The 24,909-nt window shown below is 42.3% G+C and overlaps 2 protein-coding genes across 3 annotated transcripts in view; both read right to left on the bottom strand.

The window, feature by feature from the left end:
- Positions 1–15,887, bottom strand: part of LOC117271905 (solute carrier organic anion transporter family member 5A1-like) — a 54,821-nt gene extending 38,934 nt beyond the window's left edge. Inside the window, exons 1-2 of one of the 2 annotated variants that reach the window (XM_078173111.1) lie at positions 15,726–15,887; positions 12,378–13,752 (exon numbers count right to left, since the gene is read on the bottom strand). In XM_078173111.1, the coding sequence (XP_078029237.1) occupies positions 12,378–13,332 (955 nt within the window). In that variant the 5' untranslated portion in view covers positions 13,333–13,752; positions 15,726–15,887. Of the gene's footprint in view, positions 1–12,377; positions 14,088–15,725 lie in introns of those variants that run through there. The other variant, XM_033650445.2, reaches the window with a different exon arrangement.
- A 5,212-nt stretch (positions 15,888–21,099) lies between these two features.
- On the bottom strand, positions 21,100–23,369 carry LOC117271915 (tripartite motif-containing protein 16-like). Its single transcript, XM_033650458.2, has one exon. The coding sequence runs from the start codon at positions 23,239–23,241 to the stop codon at positions 21,556–21,558; it is 1,686 nt and encodes a 561-aa protein (XP_033506349.2). The 5' UTR covers positions 23,242–23,369; the 3' UTR covers positions 21,100–21,555.
- Positions 23,370–24,909: the final 1,540 nt, after the last annotated feature.

Below are 24,909 nucleotides of genomic sequence, written 5' to 3'. Positions count from 1 at the left end.
TTAGCTTCAAAGCTTGGCGGACTTCCGGGGGGGCCTCGGACAAAATGATTCAATCATGTGACTCTTCTAGACTTTTCAAATGTTAGATCAAATCCCAATAAGTAAAATGAGTCATTTTGTGGTTGTTGTGGCTTGAGATGCACTGATTTAGCAGCTGCAAAGTGGTATTGTCCAATATTCCCCTTGTTGACTTCCATTAGCCAACATGATGGAGTTCACCAATGGCAGTGGCCAATATTTTTTTAACAGCATTCCATCGTCTCACCGATTATAGAAAATGTATGGGACGCACAGAGATCTTCCCCAGGGCACTTTCAGGACAAAAAGACACATTAACTCACTATTGACTGGTCAGAGGACGCACCCTATTTTTTGCTGATGATGCTACACTGTGAGCAATGAGTCTGTGTTAAAATTGGCAAGAGGAGAGCTAGTTAACGTTAGCTGTTAGCAGCTGGTGGCTGCAACTAGCAGCTGACAGAGGTTGCACTGAGTGACATTATGATGCATTCAAGTTCTATTCAGTAAGAATGAATACTGGGTGAACATAAATGATGACGTTATGATGTGCTCAAACGTAATCTTGAAAAATGTAGTTTTTGGCGAGAGATTTGAATAAATTCAGCTGTTTGAAAGATAAACATATTGATGTTTTTACAACAATTTAAATTAGATATTAGAGAGAGATATTTTAAAGGTTGTTTTATAAATGTGTACGATCAAATCTGAGCTCATTCAAAGGAAGTGAAGGTCTGAATGACCACAAAACAAAAAAATACTGTTCTTTTTACTCCACAACAATTATTTGGTAACTTTTTTTTTACTTTACAAATTTACATTTTTGCGCACAAACCATAAAATAGAAATATTTCAATAATCATTTAAGTTATTTTCATGCAAAAACATTTTACAGCTCCAGTTTTTCAAAACAGGATTACTTGCTTTTCCTTTTCATCTTTTTTATTTATCGAATTGATATAAAATTTTCTTCACTGAGTTCTTTTACTTTAATACTTGAATACATTTTCCTGATTTTGCTTACATACTTCTACTTCGGTAACATTTTCAATGCAGGACTTTTACCAGTAACACGGTACTTTTACTGTGTGGTATTAGTACTTGAGTAAAGGATCTGAATACTTCCTCCTTCACTGGCTTCAAAGCCTGGCACACTTCCTGGGGGCCTGAGCTACACAGGTTGTTGTAACTTGACACAAGAAATATCAACATGCAAACACTGACTAAGTTAACTGCTCTTAACAACCTCTACCAGGGCGTCTGTATTGACGTTTATTGAGACGAATATGCAACAAAATAACTACCCACCCAAACAGAAAACAGCTGCCACGATCACAGGATTTAAACACAGTCTAATAGGATAGCAACATTATCAAAAACAGGATTAATCAGAAATGCAGAAATGACTTTATATCTTCACCAGAAAAGGGGACACAGACCATGTTTGGGTGGTTGGTTGGTTCTGTATAGGTCAGTTTAATTGACTCTTAATCACAACCTACAGTCAGTAAAACCCGACAAAAACCACAGGTCTGAGGTCACACACACACACAAACATGATACAGCATGCCAAACACAAACTGGCGCAGTCAGACCCTGAGAGGACCATATTGCATCTCTGAGCTGGCACATTAAAATTTCAAGTGGCTTCACCGTGGCCTGCTGCCTCGCATGAGAGCCAAACAGAGCATCTCTTATTGGGGTTACAAAGCAATACTGTGCTGAATTATTCTAATGGATGTCTGTTACGCCTTTGGGCATGATCTCATATGTAGGCTAACGCAAAGCAGGGCCAAAATGGACCAGAATGCTTGCTGTGAGTGCACTGCACCCATACTGGCACAATACAGTGTGGTAGTGTCATAAAGTAGGACAAATTAGGAGCTTCCCTGTCTTGATCTTATCTCATTTTGGCTTTGTCGTGAACTGCAACCCAGACCTTCTGAGGGAACATCAGTGCTGGACCTCGCTAATGCTCTTGTGGCTGAATGGGAGCAAATCCCTGAAGCCAGGTTAAAACAGCTGAAGAAGACTGAACCAAAAGGGTGTTACAGCAGCAGGTCACTGCCTACATGTTCAACTGCTGCAATAGATAGGTGTCCACGTACTTCTCAGTTACCACTGCTATTAGCAGCATAAGCAGCATCAAGTAGCTTTACAGCTCATGCCTTGTGTGAATATGGGCTTGTCTTCACTTGGATTCCCCGATTAATAACAGATCACCAGGAATAAACCCCATCTTTGTCCCAGAATGACGTCCCTTGTTCTTATTATTCAAGGCGGGGCCCAAACAGAATATGTTTTATTGTGTTGCTGCTGGGCTGGCACTGTTCCCAGTCGACACGGCCATCTGACTTAAGATTCACCAGAACCTCAAGTTAAAATCTCCCTCCCAGTCGGCCTTTTATCTCCATTAACAGCCGAGATAAACCAGGAGACACCTTTGATCTGACAGGGGATTACGAGACAAATTGCGCCGATTGATTTCGCTTTGCGTTTAGCGCAAGCCCGTTCCAGGAAATTCTCCCTCTGCTTTTGGAAGCGCTCGATCAATCTGTGTTTAAAAATGTCTGCAGAGATAAAGCAGCGGGCTGAATGAATACAGTAGGGGTCTTTCCATGCAGCGTTCCTACTGAATCCACAATACAGCTGCAGATTTACTCAAGACGTCATCTGTCTCCGCTCATCTCGTGTTCTGCCACTAACATAATAATCTAAGTAGGCTAAGTAGCATAAGAGGCATATCTGTGTACAGTCAGCCCTTTGTGCACACTTCATGGTTAAAATCAGACACACTATAGATCTCAGCTCAGGAAACAGAGAAGGGGATAGTCAAATCTGTAAACAAATGCCCCAAATTACTTTGTGTGGAATTTGAAATGCCTGAAAGGGATTTTAAACAAATTGCAAACTATAGAGCCTTCATTATACTTCCTCTAGAGCAGGGCATGCTGTGTTCACACTAGAAGCATTTCAGCAACAGGCTACAAGTCAATGACTGCGTGAAGATACAGGAATTTTGGATGGGAATTAGCGCCCAGATTGAACCAGTCAGAAACACAAAACTCCCTTTTCTCCTCGTCTCTTTGTCGTCGAGGATCCTTAACTTCTTAGAGATCTTAGTTTCACTGAAGCAGTGGATTCAGACTGCGCACATGCTGGGACGCTAACTAACTATGAGTGAATGGAAGGCCTTCGATGTTCCCTCGGTCAGTTCCTGGTTTAGTCAGCTTGGTCATCTGGCGGCATTGGAAAAGCTGACATTCAGACTTATAAATAATGTAGACCTCTACACGTTGAAATGGAACAATTGGGAAACCCACATTAAGGTCCCATATGGAAGTTTGACTCATATGTAAACCCTCTTGTCCTCCATCTTATTGTGTACCATTCTTCTGATAATAGTCAAGGACTGAAACATTTGCTGCTGTTTTTATCACTTTTATTATTATTTCTTGCACTCTGAGCACTCTTCTTTTTGTGCATGGATGTTCTGAATAAATTGACATTTTTTGGTATTGATCTCAGCATGTGAACCTTTTTTGTGGTTGTCCAGCTCAGCTGAATTGGTGTGAGGGTATTTCTTCTGCCATCCTCTCTTGATTGTCCACTGTACCGACGCACCCAAGATGAACCTTTTTTGTTGCCCTAAGTAGGCGCAGTTTCACAGCAGCCCTAAGACTCTGTAATGTATTGGAAAATTATAATGAAACTAAAAATCACAAAAAACAAGAAAAGAAAAAGCATCAACCAATCATATGGGTTTGTGTTACTTAGCTTAGTTAGCTGACACTATGCTAGCCTTCTTTGCATAGCGATGCACACGGGGATGCTATGGGGCGCCGAAATGTGATGTTAAAATAGGGTTCAGACACTGATGAAAAGCACAAAAGCAAATATTTTTGACCAAATGCAAACTTAAGATGATGTTCAATCGAGGTGCTTTGTTGCAAGTGGCAGACACACACAAGCCCAACACAACACAACTATGTTAACAAGCCCTTGAGCAACACTTCAGTGGCAACTGTGGCCACGCTACTGGTGTGTTAACACTGCCTTGCAGTTGTATGGCTCCACAAACCCGTCAAGTTACAGTTAAAGTTTACATCCATGTCTGTGAAAACATGGATGCTTCACACACACATCTTCAACCTGGCAGCACAGAAGATCTTTACAATCATCACAGTTTCAAGGTGGACACCCAAGATTAGAGTCACCAGTTCAGTATCCAACAAAATGTCTCCCCTTCTGTTCCTGAGATATGATGTTTATTAATGGCCAGAAAAGTGTTTTTGCGGAACATAATGATGTCACCGTCAAGTTGACCTTTTGGATATAAAATGTCATCACTTCATCATCTTATCCTATTAGACATTTGTGTGAAATTTTGTCTTAATTAGAGTATGAATTCCTGAGCTATGGCTGAAAACATGTTGTGTGAGAACATAGTGACCTTGTTATTTGACCTTTAACAACCAAATTCTAATAAGTTCACTCTTAAAGGGATACTTAGCAAATTTTTAACCAGCTTTGTATCAAAAAATTGTGGGCAGCATATGTAAATGAACTGTGGTAAACTACCCTCCATCTAACCAGTGCCTAGATTTTCCACCTCACCCTCCATCAAAACTCAATCAGATAACATAACTCTCGGGCTGTTGTTCAAACTACGGGGTGTACTTCTGCATTTTTATTGGGTGGTATTGCCCACCACCCATGCCACCACCAGGGACACAGTAAGGACAGAAGCAGATCATGAGACTGACCCGCCCCTCTCTTTCCCTCTCTCAAACTCGGACCAAAGCCCAATCAAATGGTAAAATGAGGCACTGCTGACCAAATCTATATCAAGATTATGTTACTGTATTGCCTATTTCTTACATACAATATTTATAGAAACATATTTTAATACTGTAATTATGAGAGTTTGTGAACAGAAAGTGGGCGCCATGCTGTTTCCGGCACAGTGAAAATGAAGGCCAAAAAAAACTGAGGTCAAAAAGTAAAACTAGGCAGCGCTGATCAAATAAAAACAAATTCTTCTACTGAGTTGCCTATTTCTTGTCGATCTTTTGTCTCAAGAGATTGAGATTGTTCCTTGCCAGTCAGCTGCCATTGTTTCAAACAGATGTGTTCGCATTACATCATATACCAGCGGTGTGTTCAATGGTGTGGTGCGGCGCACTGCATTCTGATAGATGGAGGTTTTCTTCCTCTTAAGCGAAAACGTCGTTTGTTTTGGTTTCTCTGGTTATGTAGCACCAATTTCAAAAGTATCTGTGTCTTTCTGCTGCGTAATTTTATAAAAAGGCCATCCATCCAGCGGTGAAATACCCCTTTAAGTTCAAGTAGACATTTGTGCCAAATTTGAGGAAACTCCCTCAAGGCCTTCTTGAGATATTGTGTTCCTGAGAATGACACAGACGCAAGGTCACAGTGACCTTGACCTTTGACCACCAATATCTAATCACTTCATCGTTGAGTTCAACTAAAACGTTTGTGCCAAATTTGAAAGAGTTCCCTCAATGTGTTCTTGAAATATTGCAATCAAGAGAATGAGAGGGACACAAGGTCACAGTGACCTTGACCTTTGATCACAAATATCTACTCAGTTCTTCATTAAACCCTAGTGAACATTTGTGCCAAATTTGAAGAGATCCCTGAAGGCATTCTTAAGATTTTACATTCACAAGACTGGGATGGACGAATGGTCGAACACACCCAAAAACGTAATGCCTCTCACAGTGGCTTAAAAAAAAATCAAGGGATGACATCAAGGTTATTTTCATCTCCAGGATTTCTGATATTTTTGAGTTGAATTTGAGTCATTTGCCTAAAAAGTTTATTTACGTGCTATGCTGTTATGCAGAAAAGAAACACAGAAAATTGGAAATTGGAAATTGTGAAATGTTAAAAAGTCGGTTGCAATGCAGCAGCCATCCATGGTAAACACACTTTCTCTAACTGCTTTGGAAATTAACAGCAAGTGCAAATAAGCTATTACACACTGACATCATCAAACTGGCGGGACATTGCTGATTTGTGTTTGTCCCTGATACGAGACCGAACTGTGATGGTGTCCTTATTCCAGTGACCAGAGGAGCTGTCAGCTGCCATTAATCTAACCGGCTACGCCAACATGTTTCTGCAGCCAAACAGTTTCTGCTCCTGTTGGCTGGGACACCCTGATCTGCTCTGCTGTGCTCTGCACCGTCCTGCCGTTGGCGACCATAGAGACTGTTTAGGCCTGCAAACAAATGTCGTCATTCAGCAGTCACAAAAGCAACTGAATACCAGAGTTTACTCATCGAGTGGGTCTCAGCAGACAAACACTTTTTGGTTACTTGCCAAAGTGGCTAGTAGAGCAGATCAAGTTACAACCAGCAACAACTACAGATCATTTCAAGGTTATTTTAATTTTTGTTCACACTGATTTTAATTTAAAATTCCTCAACTCTCTTTTATATGTTGCCCAATAAATTTCAGTGCAGGGAAATTATGATCAGTGCTGCAGGCAGGTCTGCAACTCACAGTTATTTTCATTATGCTTTTTTCTTACGTATTTCTTACTAACTGAAGGTGACATCTTCAAATGTACTGTTATATGATATTTGATTTTAATGGATTTAAAACAGAGAAAAGGAGAAATACGCTCGAAGAGGCTTGATAAGAAAATGGTGCTTTTTTCTTGATAAATGACAATTTATTGATTGGTAAAATCGTTGTTGATTAATTGACAATTAACCAGAAGATTAATTGACTGACTGTTTCCACACAAGCTGAAGACCAGACCAGTAGTTATAGAGATGTCCTGTCTGGACATGAATACGCCACGACAGTGTAAACACGATGACACTCAAATTTACTGAGACAAGATCACGTTCGCCTAATTGTGACTCTAAAGTTTCTGCAAATTCAAGGACACAATGCTCTCGCCCAAAATGTTCTTTAACATTTATGTAAATGTTAGAAATGCTTTTTTTTCTTTGTACACCTTGGTCATAATATTGAAAAAATCTAGGGGCTCTTCAGTAGTTTAGTGCAGCACTTCCATAAAGTCGGGAGAAAAGGAAAACAGAGAGACATAGATCTTAGTTCCTAGTGTGGGACATGCTTCAAAAACGGTGGCAAACTACAGCCAGACTTTTGCCAGAGTTCCTCATGATTATTTAAAGTTTTCCTCCGGACACATTTTAAAGAATGTAAAAATACCACACCCCCAGGAAAGCTGCCCAGTCTTGCTTCCAAATTTTTTCCAGTGGCCACTCATGGTATTGCAGTGAAAAAATCCCCTGCAGACCAAAAGAATAATTTAAGGGTTGCCCACATATTCATTTATTTGTAGCCTGCATTCACAGACCCGCGAAAACTTCTGAAGTTAGCACCAGCCCCTGCCCCCCCGGCGTCGTCAGCTACTGCCACACATACATTCTAATTCTGTAGGTATCACTTTTTTCCCATAAACCAACATTTTAACAGTCTTTTACAATCACCGACGATCAGCTGTTGCTGCCGTTTGATGCAGCCATGACAGACCATCCCCATAAGCTGCTCTCTGCCCTGTTAGCATGAGCTAACAAATCACAACATGACCTCATCCATACCATTTTGCTACTTGGGCAGAAGCCCCGCAACAGCAGTTAACATCCGACGCCGAGCTGTTAACATCGACATGGCTCAACTGTGTCATTAAACCTTGGGTAATGTTAGCCATTTGATGCTAACAGTTAGTGCTGTCACTGTGTGTGTGTGTGTGTGTGTGTGTGTGTGTGTGTGTGTGTGTGTGTGTGCGCGTGTGTGAATCAGTCCCAGGCACAGAGCTCCGGTCCAACAGCAACAGTTTGATAATAAACAGAGAGAGAAGGCTGAAGGCCAATTTCCACCAGATGCGTGTTGGTTGCGTCTGTGCTCCGGCACGGCAGCGGAGCCGATAGGATTCCATTCTAGTCAATGTGTGTGTTTCCACCGGCTGCGGCTGTGCTGCGTTCCGGCTCCGTCTCAGCTCCAGCACTCCGGAGCCCTCCGCAACAGATACGCAGGACTTCTATTTTTGCCGGACGCCGGAGCACAACGCAGCAATTCAGCACAGAGCAGATCGTGCAGGGCAGGAAGTGGTGCACAGAAACACGATAAAACAGCCGGTTAATTTTCAAAATAAAATACACAGTGTTAACGGCGGGTCATATTTCCCTGCACTACACCTTAAAAACGACATAATGGTCTGCCTGAAGTCAACAGGTCAGAGGTTTTCAGACGTCATTTCACCCCGTGAACACCATGGACGAGGAGATATTAATCATGCCAGTGCACCAAGATGTCTTCCGGCGGAGCTGCACCGCACCACACAGCAAACGCAGCCGGTGGGTGTTGACGGACGGCGGAGCACGCAGCGGATAACCAGTGCTGCCGTTCCGCAAAGGACACGCATCCAGTGGAAATCCGGCGTGAGTGAATTAATATGCTGCATGCAGCTCTACAATGAACTAAGATTTTACCCATTTCAAATTGTAAAATTTGGGGTAAAGTTGCAGTGACTGGACAAAATTGCAAGGTCACTCAGAATGCATGTGGACTGGCTGAATTTGCGTTAATTGCTGCAATCTGTGTAGTGTACTGTTCATGTGAATTTGTTGTTTTTTATGGCAAATTTCTTTGTCACCTTAGGACAAATAACCTCAAGCATTTCGCAAATTACAGCCAAAAAAGGGTAATGCTACAACCTGGAAAGTGTGAAATCACATTTAACTCCTTGCAGGTGACACTGTACCACCAACCGGCAGCTCCACAGATCAAAGACTTTCTGTCTGCTCCTCTGGTTGTTTGAAAAAGAAGAAAAAAAGGTTCTCGGACCAGAGCCGAGCCTCTGCAGGACTTTCAGTTTTTTCTACCCCGACGTCAGGAATGCACATAAGCCCTTCCCCTCTTCCCTCCACCTCCTCTACTTGCTTTCATAACCCAGCTCTCATTTGTTGGTTTAATTAGGCTTTACCTTGTTTGAGTCCACTGGGGCGAGAACTTCTGGGGAAGCAAGTGAAAGGGAAGGGCAGTGGAAAAGGGGGCAGTTCAACGGTTACACCACTGATTTGCCTGTAGAACAAGCATCTGACATGTAGACCATGGCGGTGGCAAAAACTGGGACTACAGAAACTGAGTAGCGTTGTTTTTCACTTCCTGCTTGTCAATCTTTCTGCTGATCTCCTGTTGAGCAAAGCACTGGAGCCTACTCCGAAACAAATGTTCGGTGATGTGACAAAGGTGGTGCTGAATGCTCAATGCAGTTGCATATTCAAACTGTGTATCTTTGGGCTGCATACAATGATTTAGACTATGGTGTGCTTCCAACTTTGAGGAAACACTTTGTGTTTGGCTCTCTCCTGTAAAGCCAGGTCCAAAAAGAAATGGTTTTCTACATTTGGTATGGAGGAACTTGACTAGTCTGCACAGAGCATTGACCAAAAACCCCATCTGACACCTTTAGGATGAGCTGGAACATCGACTGTGAGCCAGACCTGATCACCCAATATCACCACAGGACCTCAGTAATGCTCTTGTAGCTGAATGGGAGCAAATCCCTGCAGCCAGACTCCAACATCTGGTTCCCTAGACTGTCACAGCAGCAGATTAATGCTCCTAGTATTGGAACGACGTGCTTAACAATCACATGTGGGTGCCATGTTCAGGTGTCCACATACTTTGACCCACGTCAGTATCAGCAAAATTGGCAATCACACAAATAGAAATTACACCACATAAAATATAAACAGGATGTATTTTAGCTACCTTTCTTTAAAAAAACAAAATCAAAAAATAATTTGTGATGTGTTTTCATTTTCAGCTTTGTGATTTTTTTCAACATAGACAACATTATCGCATGTTTTTGTGTCTATATGACTAATGGAGATAACAATTTTTGAAACTGGTCCAGTGTTGAATAAAAGACCCCATGTATTTCCATTAAAGTAAGCCATTCCATTAAAGTATTACATACTTTTTGTTTAACTAGAAACAGCCCCGGAATTGCTAGCAGCAAACCCACCAGACTCCATTTAAATAAACACAAATTGTAGCTTGTATAGAGGCAGCATGTTTTAACATCTAACTGGGTGAATTAAGGGTTTATTTCAACCAAACAGAGCTGGTGATTGTTGGAACAATGAAAAGACAAACCAAGACTATTTTCTGTGAGTTTTATTTTGTTTCAGTCGAATTTGAATGAAGTCTATTTTATGATGATAAAATGATGTTTATTTTATTTCAATGGAGTCTGGTGGGTTTAGCTATGGTGATTTCAGGGGGTTCTACTTGAACAAAAAGGATCTTACAGCATTGTGGTTAAACACTTACAGTGATAATTTGAGCCTGTCAGTTGCAAAAACAAACGCTATTAGTACACTGACAGTGTACAATTCCCCATCACCATCACTTGGCAGCCTGTTTCGCAGCTGCCGGCTGCAGCGCTCTCAATTAATACTGCGCCGATTTCAAAAACTGTCTCCAACAGTCACTTAGGGTGTTCTCACACTTGGTCCTTTTCAGCCCTCTAAACAGACTCAGAGCAGTGACTCTGCATTTTTTGTGCATATGAGAACTCAGACCTCTCTGAAGTCAGACCACCTCACGAGTTGGTCTGAGTTCGGTTTGCTTCAAGTCCACTGTGCGGTTCACCTAACCTGCGCGCTCCAGGTTTGCTTAGCTCTTTGCCATTGTATTCAGCCCTCTAGGTCATATGCTGTTGGTGGAATGTAGAATACATCAAACAGTCTACAGCACAGAAACGCTAAGGTTTTCCTCCAATTTTAGGTTTATCGGAAATGGAGGAGCTTCATAACCGCACTGCAGTGACACGTCAAAGTCAAAACAAAACAAAACTATATCAATATTTTTATATTTTTATATGTAGACTATAGTGTGAACAGAAAGAGGACTGAGGCCCCATCAGGGCTGAAGTTGGCCAGAAAGAGAACTGAGTCCTTTTTTAAATGAAATGACAATGTGAACACAAAAAGAACTGAGTCCCTTTTCTGTTGGTCCACTTTTTGTTCCACTTTAAGGACGCATTCACACCAGGATAGTCTGGGGGACTTGGTTCGATTGGGCAGGGAATGCCGAAAAATTTCACACCGTCATTTGATTCGGTTCACTTTCACACTAGACTTTTCAAAGCGGACCAATCAGCCTGGACAACGTCACGCACTTACAACAGCTGCCTGAAACGACCGCTGACCAGGAAGATAAAATAGCTCATTGTTTAGCCAGGACCAAAAATGGAAATCCATCCCCTTCAGCCGGCAGCCAGCAACTGCTATAGTCCTCTGACCATACATCAATAAGCGCCTGCACCTCGTCACTACTCCACGTCTGCCCACGAGACATTTTCCAACTTTTTCTTTTTTACCTTTCCTTCTCCCGGTTCGCGCCATGGCTTTGTTGTTTTTTTACTCAGAATGCACTGCACTCTACGTCACGTCCTCTCTTTGGTTCGCTGGATAGACGTTTGCATTTCTCACTGTGAGTGAACTGCACCGGGGTTCACTTGCAAGTGAACCGAGACCCCCAGTTTTCAAGTGGACTAGGGTTCACTCGTTTGGTCCGCACCAGAGTTCGAATGAGCGTTCACACCACTCTGAATGAACCAAACTATCCGTGGAAGCGGACCAGGGTTCGTTTAAAGTGGACTAAATGACGCCAGTGTGAATGCGACCTCAGAGTACTGAGTTTGGTTTGTTTTACAAGGACTTTATGTGGGAACACCCTTAGGCACAAAAACATGGGAAGACAGGGTCCAAGTGGGCCACTCAGTTTGGAACTAGTTCTCGATTCCCATCACCATCTGATGCATTGTGGAAACTTTCTTTTCTCACATCTTACTGTATGGTTCTGCTTTTATGGTTTCTGTTTGTTCTCTCCGCCAAAATACCAGGAACTGTGGCTTAATCCTGCTCTCTTTCACTGGACAACACCTGAATAAATATCTGAATATGAGCATCAAACAAGACTTAATGTTGTTCTGCTGGGCTTTTTGTTCATGACGGAACCAGCGTTGTCTGCTTTTACCAATATGAACACTGTATTTTGGGGCTTTATGCGTCTACTGAGCTATAACGCAGCTTCTTCAGACTGACACACATTTTCTGCATCATGCTGGATGTGAGTGTCGGCTGATTCTAACAAGATGAAGACAACAGAAGTCACTGCTGCCCAAACACCTGCCGTTATTCAAACCAGACACTGCAGAACTGATGTCACTGATTGGTTTCTACTTAGACAGGTAGCTAATGACCACTCCGTGACATCAGCTGCTGCTGGATGATGGCGGCTCGTGTTTGAGCGCTGACTCACACACTGACACAAACTCTTACCAAGATACAGCGAGGCGTTCTCCTTCTTGACGTTGTCATCCAGGTAGGTGGGTCCCAGCGTGTAGATGGGCGTGGACCCCATGCCCACCAGGATCTGAGCGATAACGAACAGCGCCACGTACAGGTTGTGCTCGTTGCCCTCCTGGTCTCTGGGACAGGAAGTGATGTCGACACGGTCCCTGCCGCTGGCATTGCTGTTCATGCACAGGCCCTCGTTGGCAGAGGACGAGTTGACCTCCTGGATCTGGTAGGCCGGGGAGATGAAGTGAGGTAAGGAGAAGAGGGCGGCGCCCACAGCGATGAAGACCCCGCCTACCGCCAGCCAGCGAGGCCTCTGGCCCCGCCCGCCAAAGTAGCTGATGAAGACGACCACCAGGAGGCTCCCTATGTCGAAACAGCTGACGAGGAGGCCTGATTCTGAGCTCCTCAGGCTGTACCTCTTCTCGATGGTGGTGATGACACTGCTGAGGTAGCCCGACACCATGAGCGACTGGATGAACGTCAGGTAGCACATGCAGAACAGGAAGCAGCGGGAGTCCTGTAAAATAACGCTCAGGTACTTCCGACTGGGCAGATGAATCCGAGTCAGCCTGGAAGCAAAAAACCCCGGGGGCTTCCTTCTCGCCATGTTTTTATTCCTACGGATCTCCGTGTTCTCCATGTACGAGCTCGGCCTGTTCAGCGCCGACTTCCCCGGCTTGGGCAGGTAGTTTGTTCTTGTCGGGGACTCGGCCTGAAAGGACTCAGTCTTGGTCGGGAGCTGGATAAATTCTGCGCTCTCCTCTGCCGTTATGGACACAGAACCAGCCAGTAAGGTTTCCTCTTGGGGCGCTTCTTCATTTAAAATAGGCAAACTTTTAGATTTGAAGTCTGTACCTGGCTCCTCCAGCTCACTGGAAAACCCGTCCTCCTTCTGAAGGGACTCTGACAACTCCGCTTCCTCGTGGTCAGCCATTATTCCCAGTCAAACCCGCCCCAGTTCCAAGCCTACATCAACAGTTCAGGGGCTGCTGCCCATTACATGTATTATTAATAGGTACATCTACTCCCACAAACACAGTCTGGCACACAAAGAGGCCCAAAAAAGCAACAATGTCAACCAAAGGGAGAGTGGACTCACAGCTCCTGCTTATCAGCAGCGCAGGCTGGACAGCCTCTGTTTATCTTCTCATGCACACTTGCTTTCTGCCACCATCTAATCCGGAGGTGGAGACCGCTCAGGCCTCCTCAGCTTGCCCGGCGGAGCTCCGGGACCAGGGCTCCCTGCAGATGCACAACATTTCCACTTGATGGCTTCTCTCAGCAGGACGCTGCTGCTCCGTGGCAGGCAGGGATGAAATGAACTTGCAGAGCATGCGCCGCATCCCTGACACCCCTGCCAGTGAAGATCACACAGTCACAATGTCACTTCTTTTGGTACATTAGATGATGATGGCCCCCCCACCCCCCCCCACCCCCGCCTTCTCCTTCTAACTCCTCCTCCCCAAGTCAAGGGCATCACCCCCCCTCCCGATGTTATCACCGCACCAGCTGTCTTCCCAGCGGGCTGTCATTGAGTGATCATATTTCTGTGTAAATCCCTGGAGATCTGTATGAAAAATAAAAAATCAACAGAAGCGACGAGTCCTCGAGGAAAACGAGCGTGAAACGGGAGAAGTCCGAGGGGTCTGGTGACGGGCTGCTCGGATAATAATGCCGCTCAGAAACACCGCAGTGTTCCGCTGCTCGTAGCTGCTGTTTTGAAAACACTGCGTCAAGCTGCAGACACAATCACACGGAAACCGGAAATGTACACTTCACAATAAAAGCGTAAAAAATCAGCACACAAAATATTTTAAGTGTGTGGCAAGATATACAAAAACACAATGCCTTGAATACTATGTTGTTCATTTATATTTCAAGAGAGAATCATATCATATCTAAGGGACTGTTCTTTACTTATCAGAGGAGAGGAGAAGCTGGATGTGACTTATTTTATTTTATTTTATTTTATTTATCTTCTTTTGACCCCCCACGAAGCTACAAATATTTTTTCTTGAGCCTCCCTGAGTGACTGGTGGAAAATGCACGACCCTCCCTCCACCATAATTAGTTATTAGATGTTTTAAACTTAACCTTTGACGTTTGAAAGTTAAAAATGAAGATGAAACCCTGGAGTTCAAAAAAGCTTTGGTTTTCACTCTTGTCATGCATGCTGGTTAGTCCATAAAAAGGATTTTGCAACTAACAGTCCCTAAGTAGGAGCAGTAGTCGTTGTACTGTTTTCCCACATTTGCCTTTACACTGGGACAGAGGTGGGGGAAATAATTGATACAGCATAGTATCGGGATATTTTGTGTGTCAATATTGTATTGATACAAAGATGCCACATATCAATTTTTTAAATAAAAAAAATTATTAATAATGCAAATACAAATAATGTTTTGTTAGCCTACCAGTATAATAAAATTAATTGGTGTTACAGTCCATTATATACATTTTGCTGCAATTAAAAATTGATTGACGTGAATTGAAAAAGAACTTAAACCTTTTTCTCATTAGAAAAAACATGATGATGAACTGATGAAGCCTCTTGGATAAGAGGTGAAACGTCTTCTAAGACAAAACCAAATCCAGTTGCGTTCGATTCAATTGCCTTGAGATAACATGATGATGAAGTTTATCCTTCATTTGCAGCTTCAAAAAGGTATTGCAATATCTCTTATCGCAATGCTCAGCTTATCTCAAACCATTAAAAAATCGCAATAATATTGTATTGTGAACTAAGTATCGTGATATTTATCCTACACGGAGAAAGTCACACCGAATCCCATTAATGATTTCGAAAAGTAAGAATATTTTCTGTGTAGCTCAATATAACATTTATATTTGATCAAACTTTTACAAAATGCTGAATCAAGGAAGTCTACTGATAAATTCGGCCTACATTTTATTTGCCACTGGTCAATTTTAAGTCAATTATTCAGGCTCAAACCAAGAGGATGCCCACTGTGGTAGCTTATGTTAGCTAGGTAGACCAAACGAGGACGAGGGCAACAATTTATTAACGTTGGCCTATTATTAAACCGCAAATAGATAATTAATATATGCCGAATATTCCAGTAAACAAAGATGCATTCAAAAAAAGTGTTAAATCTGCTCCGTGACGTGTAAAGCGTTACAGTTCAGCAAAACGTCAGTTCGCCAATGTTTTATAATGGAGTTTGGCGCTAGGCTTTACTTTGAAGAGGACAACCGGAAGTCCTTCTAACGTCCCAGCTAGCTGCACGCCTAGCAGCTAACCTGCAGAGATAATGTTTGCCGATGGAGAAAGAGACAACAACGATGGCGACACTGCGCTTCACTAACCTGACACTCCGAGGCGATGACACGCACCTTTAAATCTTCATGTCCGAGTTACACCACAATCTCCGAGAGGACAGGCGCTTACATTCAGACAAAAAAACACGTTCATGTTAAAAATCTCAGCTCCAGACATCTTCTCACAGAACACCGGAAACACTCCGAATTAAAAGCATAACAAGTGTCACTGCAGGAGATGCTGAGGTAACCCCCCTGTGCTTTATGCATGGCAACTTTATCTGTCCAGCATCTTTTAACAACATCAAAGTCAAAATATATATATATATATGTGAAACAAACAATATAAAAAAAACATAATTAGGGTTTAAGTATGAATTAGAGGATAAATAATGAGCCAAAAAAAGAATAACCAGAAAAAAAGTAGTCTGAACAGCTCTTTCTCACAATCACAATGCCTAAAAAGCCCAAATTTTATGGCAAATGTAATGCCACTATTTCATCATGTATACTGATCTTAATCATTGCATATTTTAAAGATGTTTTTTGGCATTTAATTTAATTGCCTTTAATGGACAGGACAGGTAAGCAGGGGGAGGGGGGGGGGGGTGACTGCAGCGAGGGGCCACAGGCTGGATTTGAACCTGAACTGCCTTGTACATGGGGCACCTGCTCTATCACTAAGCCACCGACGCCCCAATCAGTGCATATTTTAATGCCCACCTGTTAACTGTTAGTGAAGTATTGATAAGGAGAATTTAGCTTCTGTGAAAGTCTGTAAAAAGCCATTAATATTTAAATCACACTTATGTCACTACTCTTGTAATTAAGAATCATTAGACCTTATTATAATTTATATTTCATTTATTTATTGACACCTTTGCTGCAAGGCTGTTGCATCGTATGACATAGAATGCGATTCAGTAGGCGCTGTCATCGTACAGTCTGCATACATCAAACTTGATGTCTTAAGATTTAGGGGGATTTAGTGGCATCTAGTGGTGAGGATTGCAGATTGCAACCAGCTGAAACTTTTCCCGATTATAATTCCATCAGTGTTCATTGTTCAGGGTTTTTTTTTTAAAAGATTATTTTTTGGGCTTTTTTGCCTTTAATTGACAAGACAGTGTGAAATGGGGAGAGAGAGAGAGTGGGGGGATGACATGCAGCAAAGAGTTGCAAGGTGGAATCAAACCTGCAGCCGCTGCGGCGAGGCATTGCCTCTGTACGTGGGGCGCCGGCACTATCCACTACGCTACCGACGCCCCGTTCAGGGTTTCTTTTATCGTTCTTCTCCAAAACAAACAGACCAGGGGTCTCATTTATAAAACACTGCTTAAAGGGGGTGTATGGTTGTGCGGAGACCCTACGCACGTGGCTTACGCACGTTGCCTATGCCGTTGTGAGCATTTTTACTTCTGCGGTGGTGTGTCTGTGTCACTCTGCAGTTACACCTCCTAAACACTAGTCGGCGGTAGAGGTTTCTGTGAGGTGCTGTTAAGTTTAGTTGATTCAAAACACATTAAATATGGCTTAATAGAGACAATTTGAAAAACAAGTACACAGATTGGCTTCACTACAACTTGCAGCATTCACAGACAAACATTTGTGATAATCCGGACACATTTTCCCCACAAATACAACATGCTAACGTTATTAGCACAAGCCTATGGCATTTTACATCATATTTAGCCCAGCAACAAGCAATCTTTTCCTCGTATCATATTTATTATTTTTTAGCTTTTTCTAGCTTATTTAGTGTATTAATGGGAGTCAGCTGGCAGTCTTGTTGGCTTGGTTTGTGCTAGCATACTGCTCGGTAACTGCTGTCTGTGTGCATGTTATTGTCACCATGTTTGTCTTACCATGTTTTTATGTGTGTATTTTTGTGCCTCTATGCCACTGCAACCTAATTTGCCCTTTGGGACATTATAAAACTGAACTGAACTAAACTCTTCTCATATAAAACCAGGAACAACAGCAGCATTTAACAAAGGTAACAGTTTGGCTCCATAACGGCTCACAAGGTTCACTGACAAAACAACTGTCCTTTGCTAAACATGTTTTTTTAAACAAATACAACATGCTAACCTTATTAGCACAAGCTCATGGTATTTTACATTGTATTGATTAGCCTAGCGGCCGGCGATCTTTCCCTCTTCTCATATGAAACCTGGATAAATCCCGAAGTATAAATCCCTGAAGGATAAGTCACACTCAAGACTTAAAATGCTATTTTAGTGGAGGCCTTACTGTCTTCACAATTTATTGTTTCTTATCTGTGAACTAAAAGTAAATACAAGCTCCGTTTCCACTGAGGGAAATGGTGTCAGTATACAGCAACAGACAGGAGGTCTGCGTCACTGTGACGCGTAGCTACAGTTCTGGGGAGGTGCATGTATGGCTACAGCGGGTTACGACGTAGGCTCCAAATCGACGTGGAGCCTACATCGTAACCTACGCATCGATTCAACGCAGAACTATAAATTACGTGTTAGAAAATGTACGTACGGACGAAAGCCAAAAATGGTGTGCGCCAAGAAATATTCACCAGTTTCTACAATCATGTTCCAATCTCACTGTCTGCGCCACCTATCTCCTGTCTCCAAAACGTTCATAAGCACGGGTCAAAGTTTCTCCCATCAAGTCTGTTTTTATAGATCACAACTTGTGGGTGGGAAGTGCCTTACGCCTCCTTCGGGCCTCGATTTGTGCGTAGGGGAGAGCGGGGCATAACCTAACACAACAAATTGTGACACAGACTGTTAAGGTGGTTACACAGGGTCAATCCTTTCGTGCTTCCAGCCAGTTGACCACAATACTAACCAAACAGTGACCTGCGAAATTCCGAGCTGTTTACCGATTACTGAGCTGTCCGTGTAAGTCACTGAATCCAACCATACATCATCTTAACAACTGTCCTATTGCCTAAAACACAGCACAATTTTGAACCATGTAACCAACTCGCAGCAGGTGTTAACAAGGCTTGATGAAATTTCCACACAACAGGATTAGATGTAACGCAATGTTACAACTGAGCACTTCAAACTTATGTTCAGTTTGAACTAATGTCCTTATTTAAATGAGATATACTTTGTGTTTTTAATTTGTCAGGTATCTTATCGACACACAGTTTCAGTCTTCTCAATATTCATTTATCAGTACTCATATTTTGACATGTGGATCCAGTTTACCCAGTCTATGTACATCTATCAGTCCAGCCATTGAATATGAATGATAGACTAACAGATGGATGGATACCTGTACGGATACCTGTCCTTCCCCTGATATAGATGGCAAGATAGGTATCTACATACGTATCCATCAATTTATCACAGATGACTAGAGAAAAATATATAACATCCACACATCTTTCCATTCATAAAGCGTTGGTGGTTAGATGATATGTTTGGATATCCATCATAGATCCATAAACAGTATCAACCTATATATATAGATAGAATTGTACTGAATTAATCGTGTTAAACAGACGTTTCCAGCAGGTGTTACAGCTAACCCTCTCCCTCTTACAATTAAAAAATCACTTTTCTTGTGCTGCTTTCAGACACTTTTAGCAAGTATATAACCCCACCCATGGGGTCCGTCATAACTTTTCATTTCCGCCACATCTTGCTATTGTAAAAGGAAGGTAAATACTAGAAAAAAAAACAACTGTTCACAATTTTTTTTATATCTCAAATAGTTTTAATAACATTTAGCCAAAGGTAAAATATATTAGGTGTTACCCCACTCTCCCCTATGCAATGTTTATAAATGAGACCGTAGGTGATTTAAATCAGTAAAAACACTGAATAAAGCAGCATCACATTATAAATCAAAATTTGTCTTATAACACATCACGGAGGGGCTGCTAACTACCTTGTCCAACATGAAAACGTAAATGTCCCCATCTAGAGCCACTGTTTGGTTTGTCCGTTCTGGGCTACTGTAGAAACATAGCAATCTCCATAAACAAGGACTCACTCCCTATATAGACATAAACGGCTCATTCTAAGATAACGAAAACACAAGGATTCTTATTTTCAGATGATTAAACAATAAAGAAAACATACCTTTTATATCATATTCCATTCCCTGCCAATATATCCACCCTACATCCAACACACTGGACCTTTATCTGGTACTGCTCTGAACTGGTTTGCCGCATACTTGTCAGACAATGTCATGTCATCCGTTTCCCATATCAAGTATGGTGTACCTTAAGGGTCAATCCTTGGTCCTGTCTTGTTCTCATTATACATGCTCCCTTTTGGTGATGTCATCTGTCGTCATGGAGTCTCTCTCCACTGTTACGCAGATGACACTCAGCTGTACCTCCTTGTTAAACCAACTGACCTCAGCATGCTGAGCTCTCTACAGGACTGTCTATATAATATAATATAAAAACAGAAATCCTTGTAATTGGGTCACAGCATATCACAAAACAAATACTGCCATCTACTGGTTACCTGTCTCAACACATAAAGCATAAAGGTGTCCTGTGGTGTCCAATAGTAATTTATGTTTTGAACAACATGTCACTAAGCTCATCCAATCATGTTTTTATCACCTCAGAGACATTGCTAAAATAAGATTTATTTGAACTTTTAGAGATACAGAAACTGTTAAACATGCTCTTATCTCTTCACCTCTTAACTCTTCAGTCTTTATTCCTGTTTTAATCAAAAAACCTTGCAATGACTTCAGACTGCTCAGAACTCAGCTGCTAGGCTTTTAACCACCACCGAGACGCATGACCACATCACACCAATTTTAGCCATTTTACATTGGCTCCCTATCTGTTTTAGGATTGGCTTTAAAACCTTACTGATGACTTTTAAGGCTCTTCATGGCCTGGCTCCAGACTACATTTCAGTCCTGTTAGCCCCTTATGAACCTTCACGTTGTTTGAGATCCATGGGCAGAGGTCTTCTGCTTGTCCCAGAGTCCAGACTGAAGACCAGAGGGGGCAGAGCTTTTGCAATCATGACCTGCCCGAGGGTATAAGGCTGTCTGAGTCACTGTCTTTGTTTAAGTCTCTCCTAAAAACATACTTCTATCTGAAAGCATCCTGACTTTATCTGAGCCGTCTGTCTATCTGATTTTATTTCCCATTTATTATCTTGATTTTAACTTTGGCCTTATTTTATCTTTTACTCAGATTACATTTTATTGCATGTTATTTATGTTATTCTCCTTGTGTATTAATTGTGTTTTTTTGTACAGCATTTGGTAACTGTGTTTTGAAAGGTGCTATGTAATAATAATAATAAAGTTTATTATTATCAATATTATTATTATTATTAAGTTGTTGATTCAATTTTTCCACACATAGGCATTAATATGAAAACAACCTTCCAACACTTGACTAAAATCAGTTCAGTAGCTGGAGGAACAAACAAAAAGTAAAACATTTAAAACACTTGTTTTTTTATTTTATTAAAATGTAGGAGAACATACAGTAAATGTCTCTATTAGTTAGTGAAATAAGCCAAACTACCACCAGGAAAATAACTGATTTCTGCAGCTTCAAACAACATCAGTAAAAACAGATTTAAATATATGTAATATCACACTGTGTCAGTTTGGTCACAGGAGTCACATCCTGTAACACTGATGATGCATTCCTTAACGATTATGATCATTATAATTATAGTTTATGATAGCTCACAGGCCTGCCACACCAATACATGAAAATATAATTATAGATTTCCCCAGCAGTGACAGCCTCCACGGCTAAACACACACAGGAAGGAGCGCCCCCGGAAGAAACTCAAACATTTACACAACAACTCAGGAGAAGACGTCAAAGTACCACCCATAATGTTTGACTGACAGCTGATCTCAGTGCAGTGAAGACTCTTAAAATTACTTCTGTCTATTTGAGTTTACAGAACTCTGCAGTGTCATCAATGTAATAAAACCAAAATCCAGCATAGAGAGGCTGAGTGAATGTGGTCTGGACTCTGTGGAGGAGAGTCATGCATGTTTTAGAGAAGCTGTAGAAGGACAGAATACCTGCTCTGTGATCCAGGTACACTCCTACTCTGGAGGACTTTCGACATTGGATAGGAGTTGGGATGGGAGTTTGGACTTTGTTGTACCAAAAGGTATAACTATGATTTCGGTAAGACTGCAACGCCCAAGATTTGTCATTCTGTCCAAATCTACAGTCATCTGAGCCCCCTCTGCTGATGTTCTTGTAGGCGACTGCGACACAAACTCCCGCTTCTTTCCACTTCACCTCCCAGTAACAACGTCCAGTCAGACTCTCTCTACTCAGGACCTGACAACATTTGTCGAATCTGTCTGGGTGACTGGGATAAGACTGTTGCTTTTTCACTAATGTTGCTCTTCTGTTCCCTTCAGATAATAACAGCTCTCTGTTTGCTGTGTTTGGATCCAGTGTGATTTCACGTGAATACTTTAAGAACTCAGCTCTGGTCTTGGGCTCTGGGTCTGATAGTAAAACATCCACATCAGTCACTGTCAGTGAGACGTTTGTCCATGTCTCCCTCAGAACGTCCTGTAGTTTATCTCTGACTTCTGACACAGCTGCTGTCACGTCCTCAAAGCTCAGAGGATGGATGTTGATGCTGGATGAGTGTGTGGATTCACTGAGTGCTGACAGTGAGGGGTAATTGTGAAGAAACTGGGTGTGATCCTCTGTGTGTGAGAGCTCCTCCAGCTCAGCGTCTTTCCTCTTCAGCTCAGTGATCTCCTGCTCCAGCTTCTCCTGAAGCTCTTTGACTCGACTCACTTCAGTTTCCTGCTGTGATCTGACCTGCTGCTCCACATCAGAGCGTCTTTCCTCCATGAGACGGATCAGCTCAGTGAAGATCTTCTCACTGTCCTCCACTGCTTTATCAGCAGAGCGACTGATAGCCTCCACCTCCTGTTGGAGCAGCTTCACATCTTTCTCTCTGTCCTGGATTCTCTGCTGGATGTTTTGTCGACTCACCTCCAGCTCTCTCTGCCTCTCAGTCCTTTCTGCTGCAGCTGACACTGTGTCGTGGCCTTTATGTTCATCCATCGAGCAGAGAAAACAGATACACTGCTGATCAGTGCGACAGAACAGCTTCATCACCTCATCATGACGAGAGCAGATGTTCTCCTGCAGCTTCTTGGAGGGCTCCACCAGCTTGTGTTTCCTGAACGGAACTGAGTCATAATGAAATTGAAGGTGTTTCTCACAGAAAGAGGCCACACACACCAAACAGGACTTGAGGGCTTTCAGTTTTCTCCCAGTGCAGACATCACAGGCCACATCTTCAGCTCCAGCATAGCAGTGATCAGCAGGAGCAGCTTGGAGTCCAGTCATCTTCAGTTCCTCCACCAAATCTGCTAACATGGTGCTTTTCACCAGGACAGGCCTCGGTGTGAAGCTCTGCCTACACTGAGGGCAGCTGTAGATTTTCTTCTCATCCTCTTCATCCCAGTGGGTTTTAATACAGTTCATGCAGTAGCTGTGTCCACAGGGAATAGTCACCGGATCCTTCAGTAGATCCAGACAGATGGAACAGCAGAATTTTGCTCGGTCCCTCTGATGTTCTTGCTGCTCCATTTCACCTCTCAGTGATTGTTCGTGACTGTCAAATTGTTTCCCTTTCTCTAAACAGAAACTATCTCAAAACAAATCTCTGCTCTCATTTTCTGCAGCAAATAAGTTTTATCAGCTCTCACACTTAACGTGTTTACAGCTTTCTTCCTAAATGCAGATCTGTGAAAGGGAGGAACAAACAAATGTTTTATAGGGTGTAGCTCTTTGTGTTCGAGAGCAGGAACTAGAGGGGAGAGTTTTCAGGCTTTACTTCATTCCACCAAGAGCTTTTTATGAGAGGCAGGGTGTGTTCTTAGCTGCCATTTACAGCGTGGAGTAAGAACAGTGTACTCTGAGTAAAATCTGAGCACTCCTCTAAGTACTCCAATGTTATGTTCCCTGCGCAATTAAAGTGGCCAGTGGCTGCTGAAGCATTACAGGATCAGTGAACAGGCCTACCAAGGGACCCAAAGTGTAAGAGGGGCCCCCTTGGCCCTCAGTTGCAAAATGTTACTCAAATTAACACGTACTGACCAGGGAGAGATTCAAAATGTTGACAAACAGATGTAAAGGAACTGCAAAGAAACACAAAATAGCCACAAAAAAGGGTCAAAACAATCACAAATAGACACAAAAAAGACACAAAATTTCTTGAGGGAGACACAAAACCATAAAAAGATGCATTATGACTACAATGAGATGCAAAACAACAACACAAAGAGGCAGAAGCACCTGGGTAAAAATGTACTTAGTATACGTTAATAAAACGTAGCAAACATAACTGATTCATTGCTAAAAGACATGCAAATTCCACACTGAAGGGCTCCTCCACCCCAGGGCTCAAAACCCCCACCCTGGATTCCAAACCAGGAAAATGCTTGCTGTGAAGCGACAATGCTAATCACTAAAATATAATGCATGTATTTTAGTTAACATTTGGGGGCTGTGAAAAAATGCTAGAGGTTTACCATCAAACAAGCTGCAGCCACAAAAACATATTAAAGTGAAGGAGAAATTGCACAGTTTTCACTCATTCACGACTCCCTATTTAAGGAGTTCTGTGTAGAGGACTAATATAGTGAGCTCATCGGTAATATGCAAAAACACTTCCAGACACTGTCATTTTCTCTGGGCGACAGTGCGAACCACTGCATCACCACCCTCGATATGTTAATAGCAAACCTCATTTGCTCGGCGTTATGTTTCCCTTAAAGTGTATTTTTTCTTTTAACTTAGTTGTATATAAATGTCTAGGACACGGTGCTGACCATGAGCATGTTAGCATTTAGCACGTTAGCCAGATCCACCATGCAAATGTAGGTCTGCAACATCTTGGGTGTGTTTGATTTGGGTCACGTAGCGTGCTGGCAGGGTGGTGCATTAAATCATTGACAGTAAAGTTCCTCTAACTGATGAATTAATATCAGTTTGACAGCTTTTACCATGATGTATGACACAATGCACTTTTACTATAAAGGTTTTTATCAGCCTAAAAACATGGTCTGAACTAAAACTGTGGACACTGAGTTGAGGTGCTTTAACCTCCACTACATCCCTGGTTAGCAGGATGAAGGCGCCCTCTTGTGTTGTGCATCACTTTCCACATTTCACTTGTTAACCTGCTGTGATGTTCACTGCAGGAAGACATGTCCAAACTTCACTGAGCCTTTGGCAGCTTCAAACAACATCAGT

Source organism: Epinephelus lanceolatus, chromosome 12 (assembly GCF_041903045.1).
Source record: "Epinephelus lanceolatus isolate andai-2023 chromosome 12, ASM4190304v1, whole genome shotgun sequence".
Taxonomy (NCBI): domain Eukaryota; kingdom Metazoa; phylum Chordata; class Actinopteri; order Perciformes; family Serranidae; genus Epinephelus; species Epinephelus lanceolatus.
The sequence above is the reverse complement of the archived record's forward strand: the minus strand, read 5'-3'. Positions and strand labels throughout refer to the sequence as shown.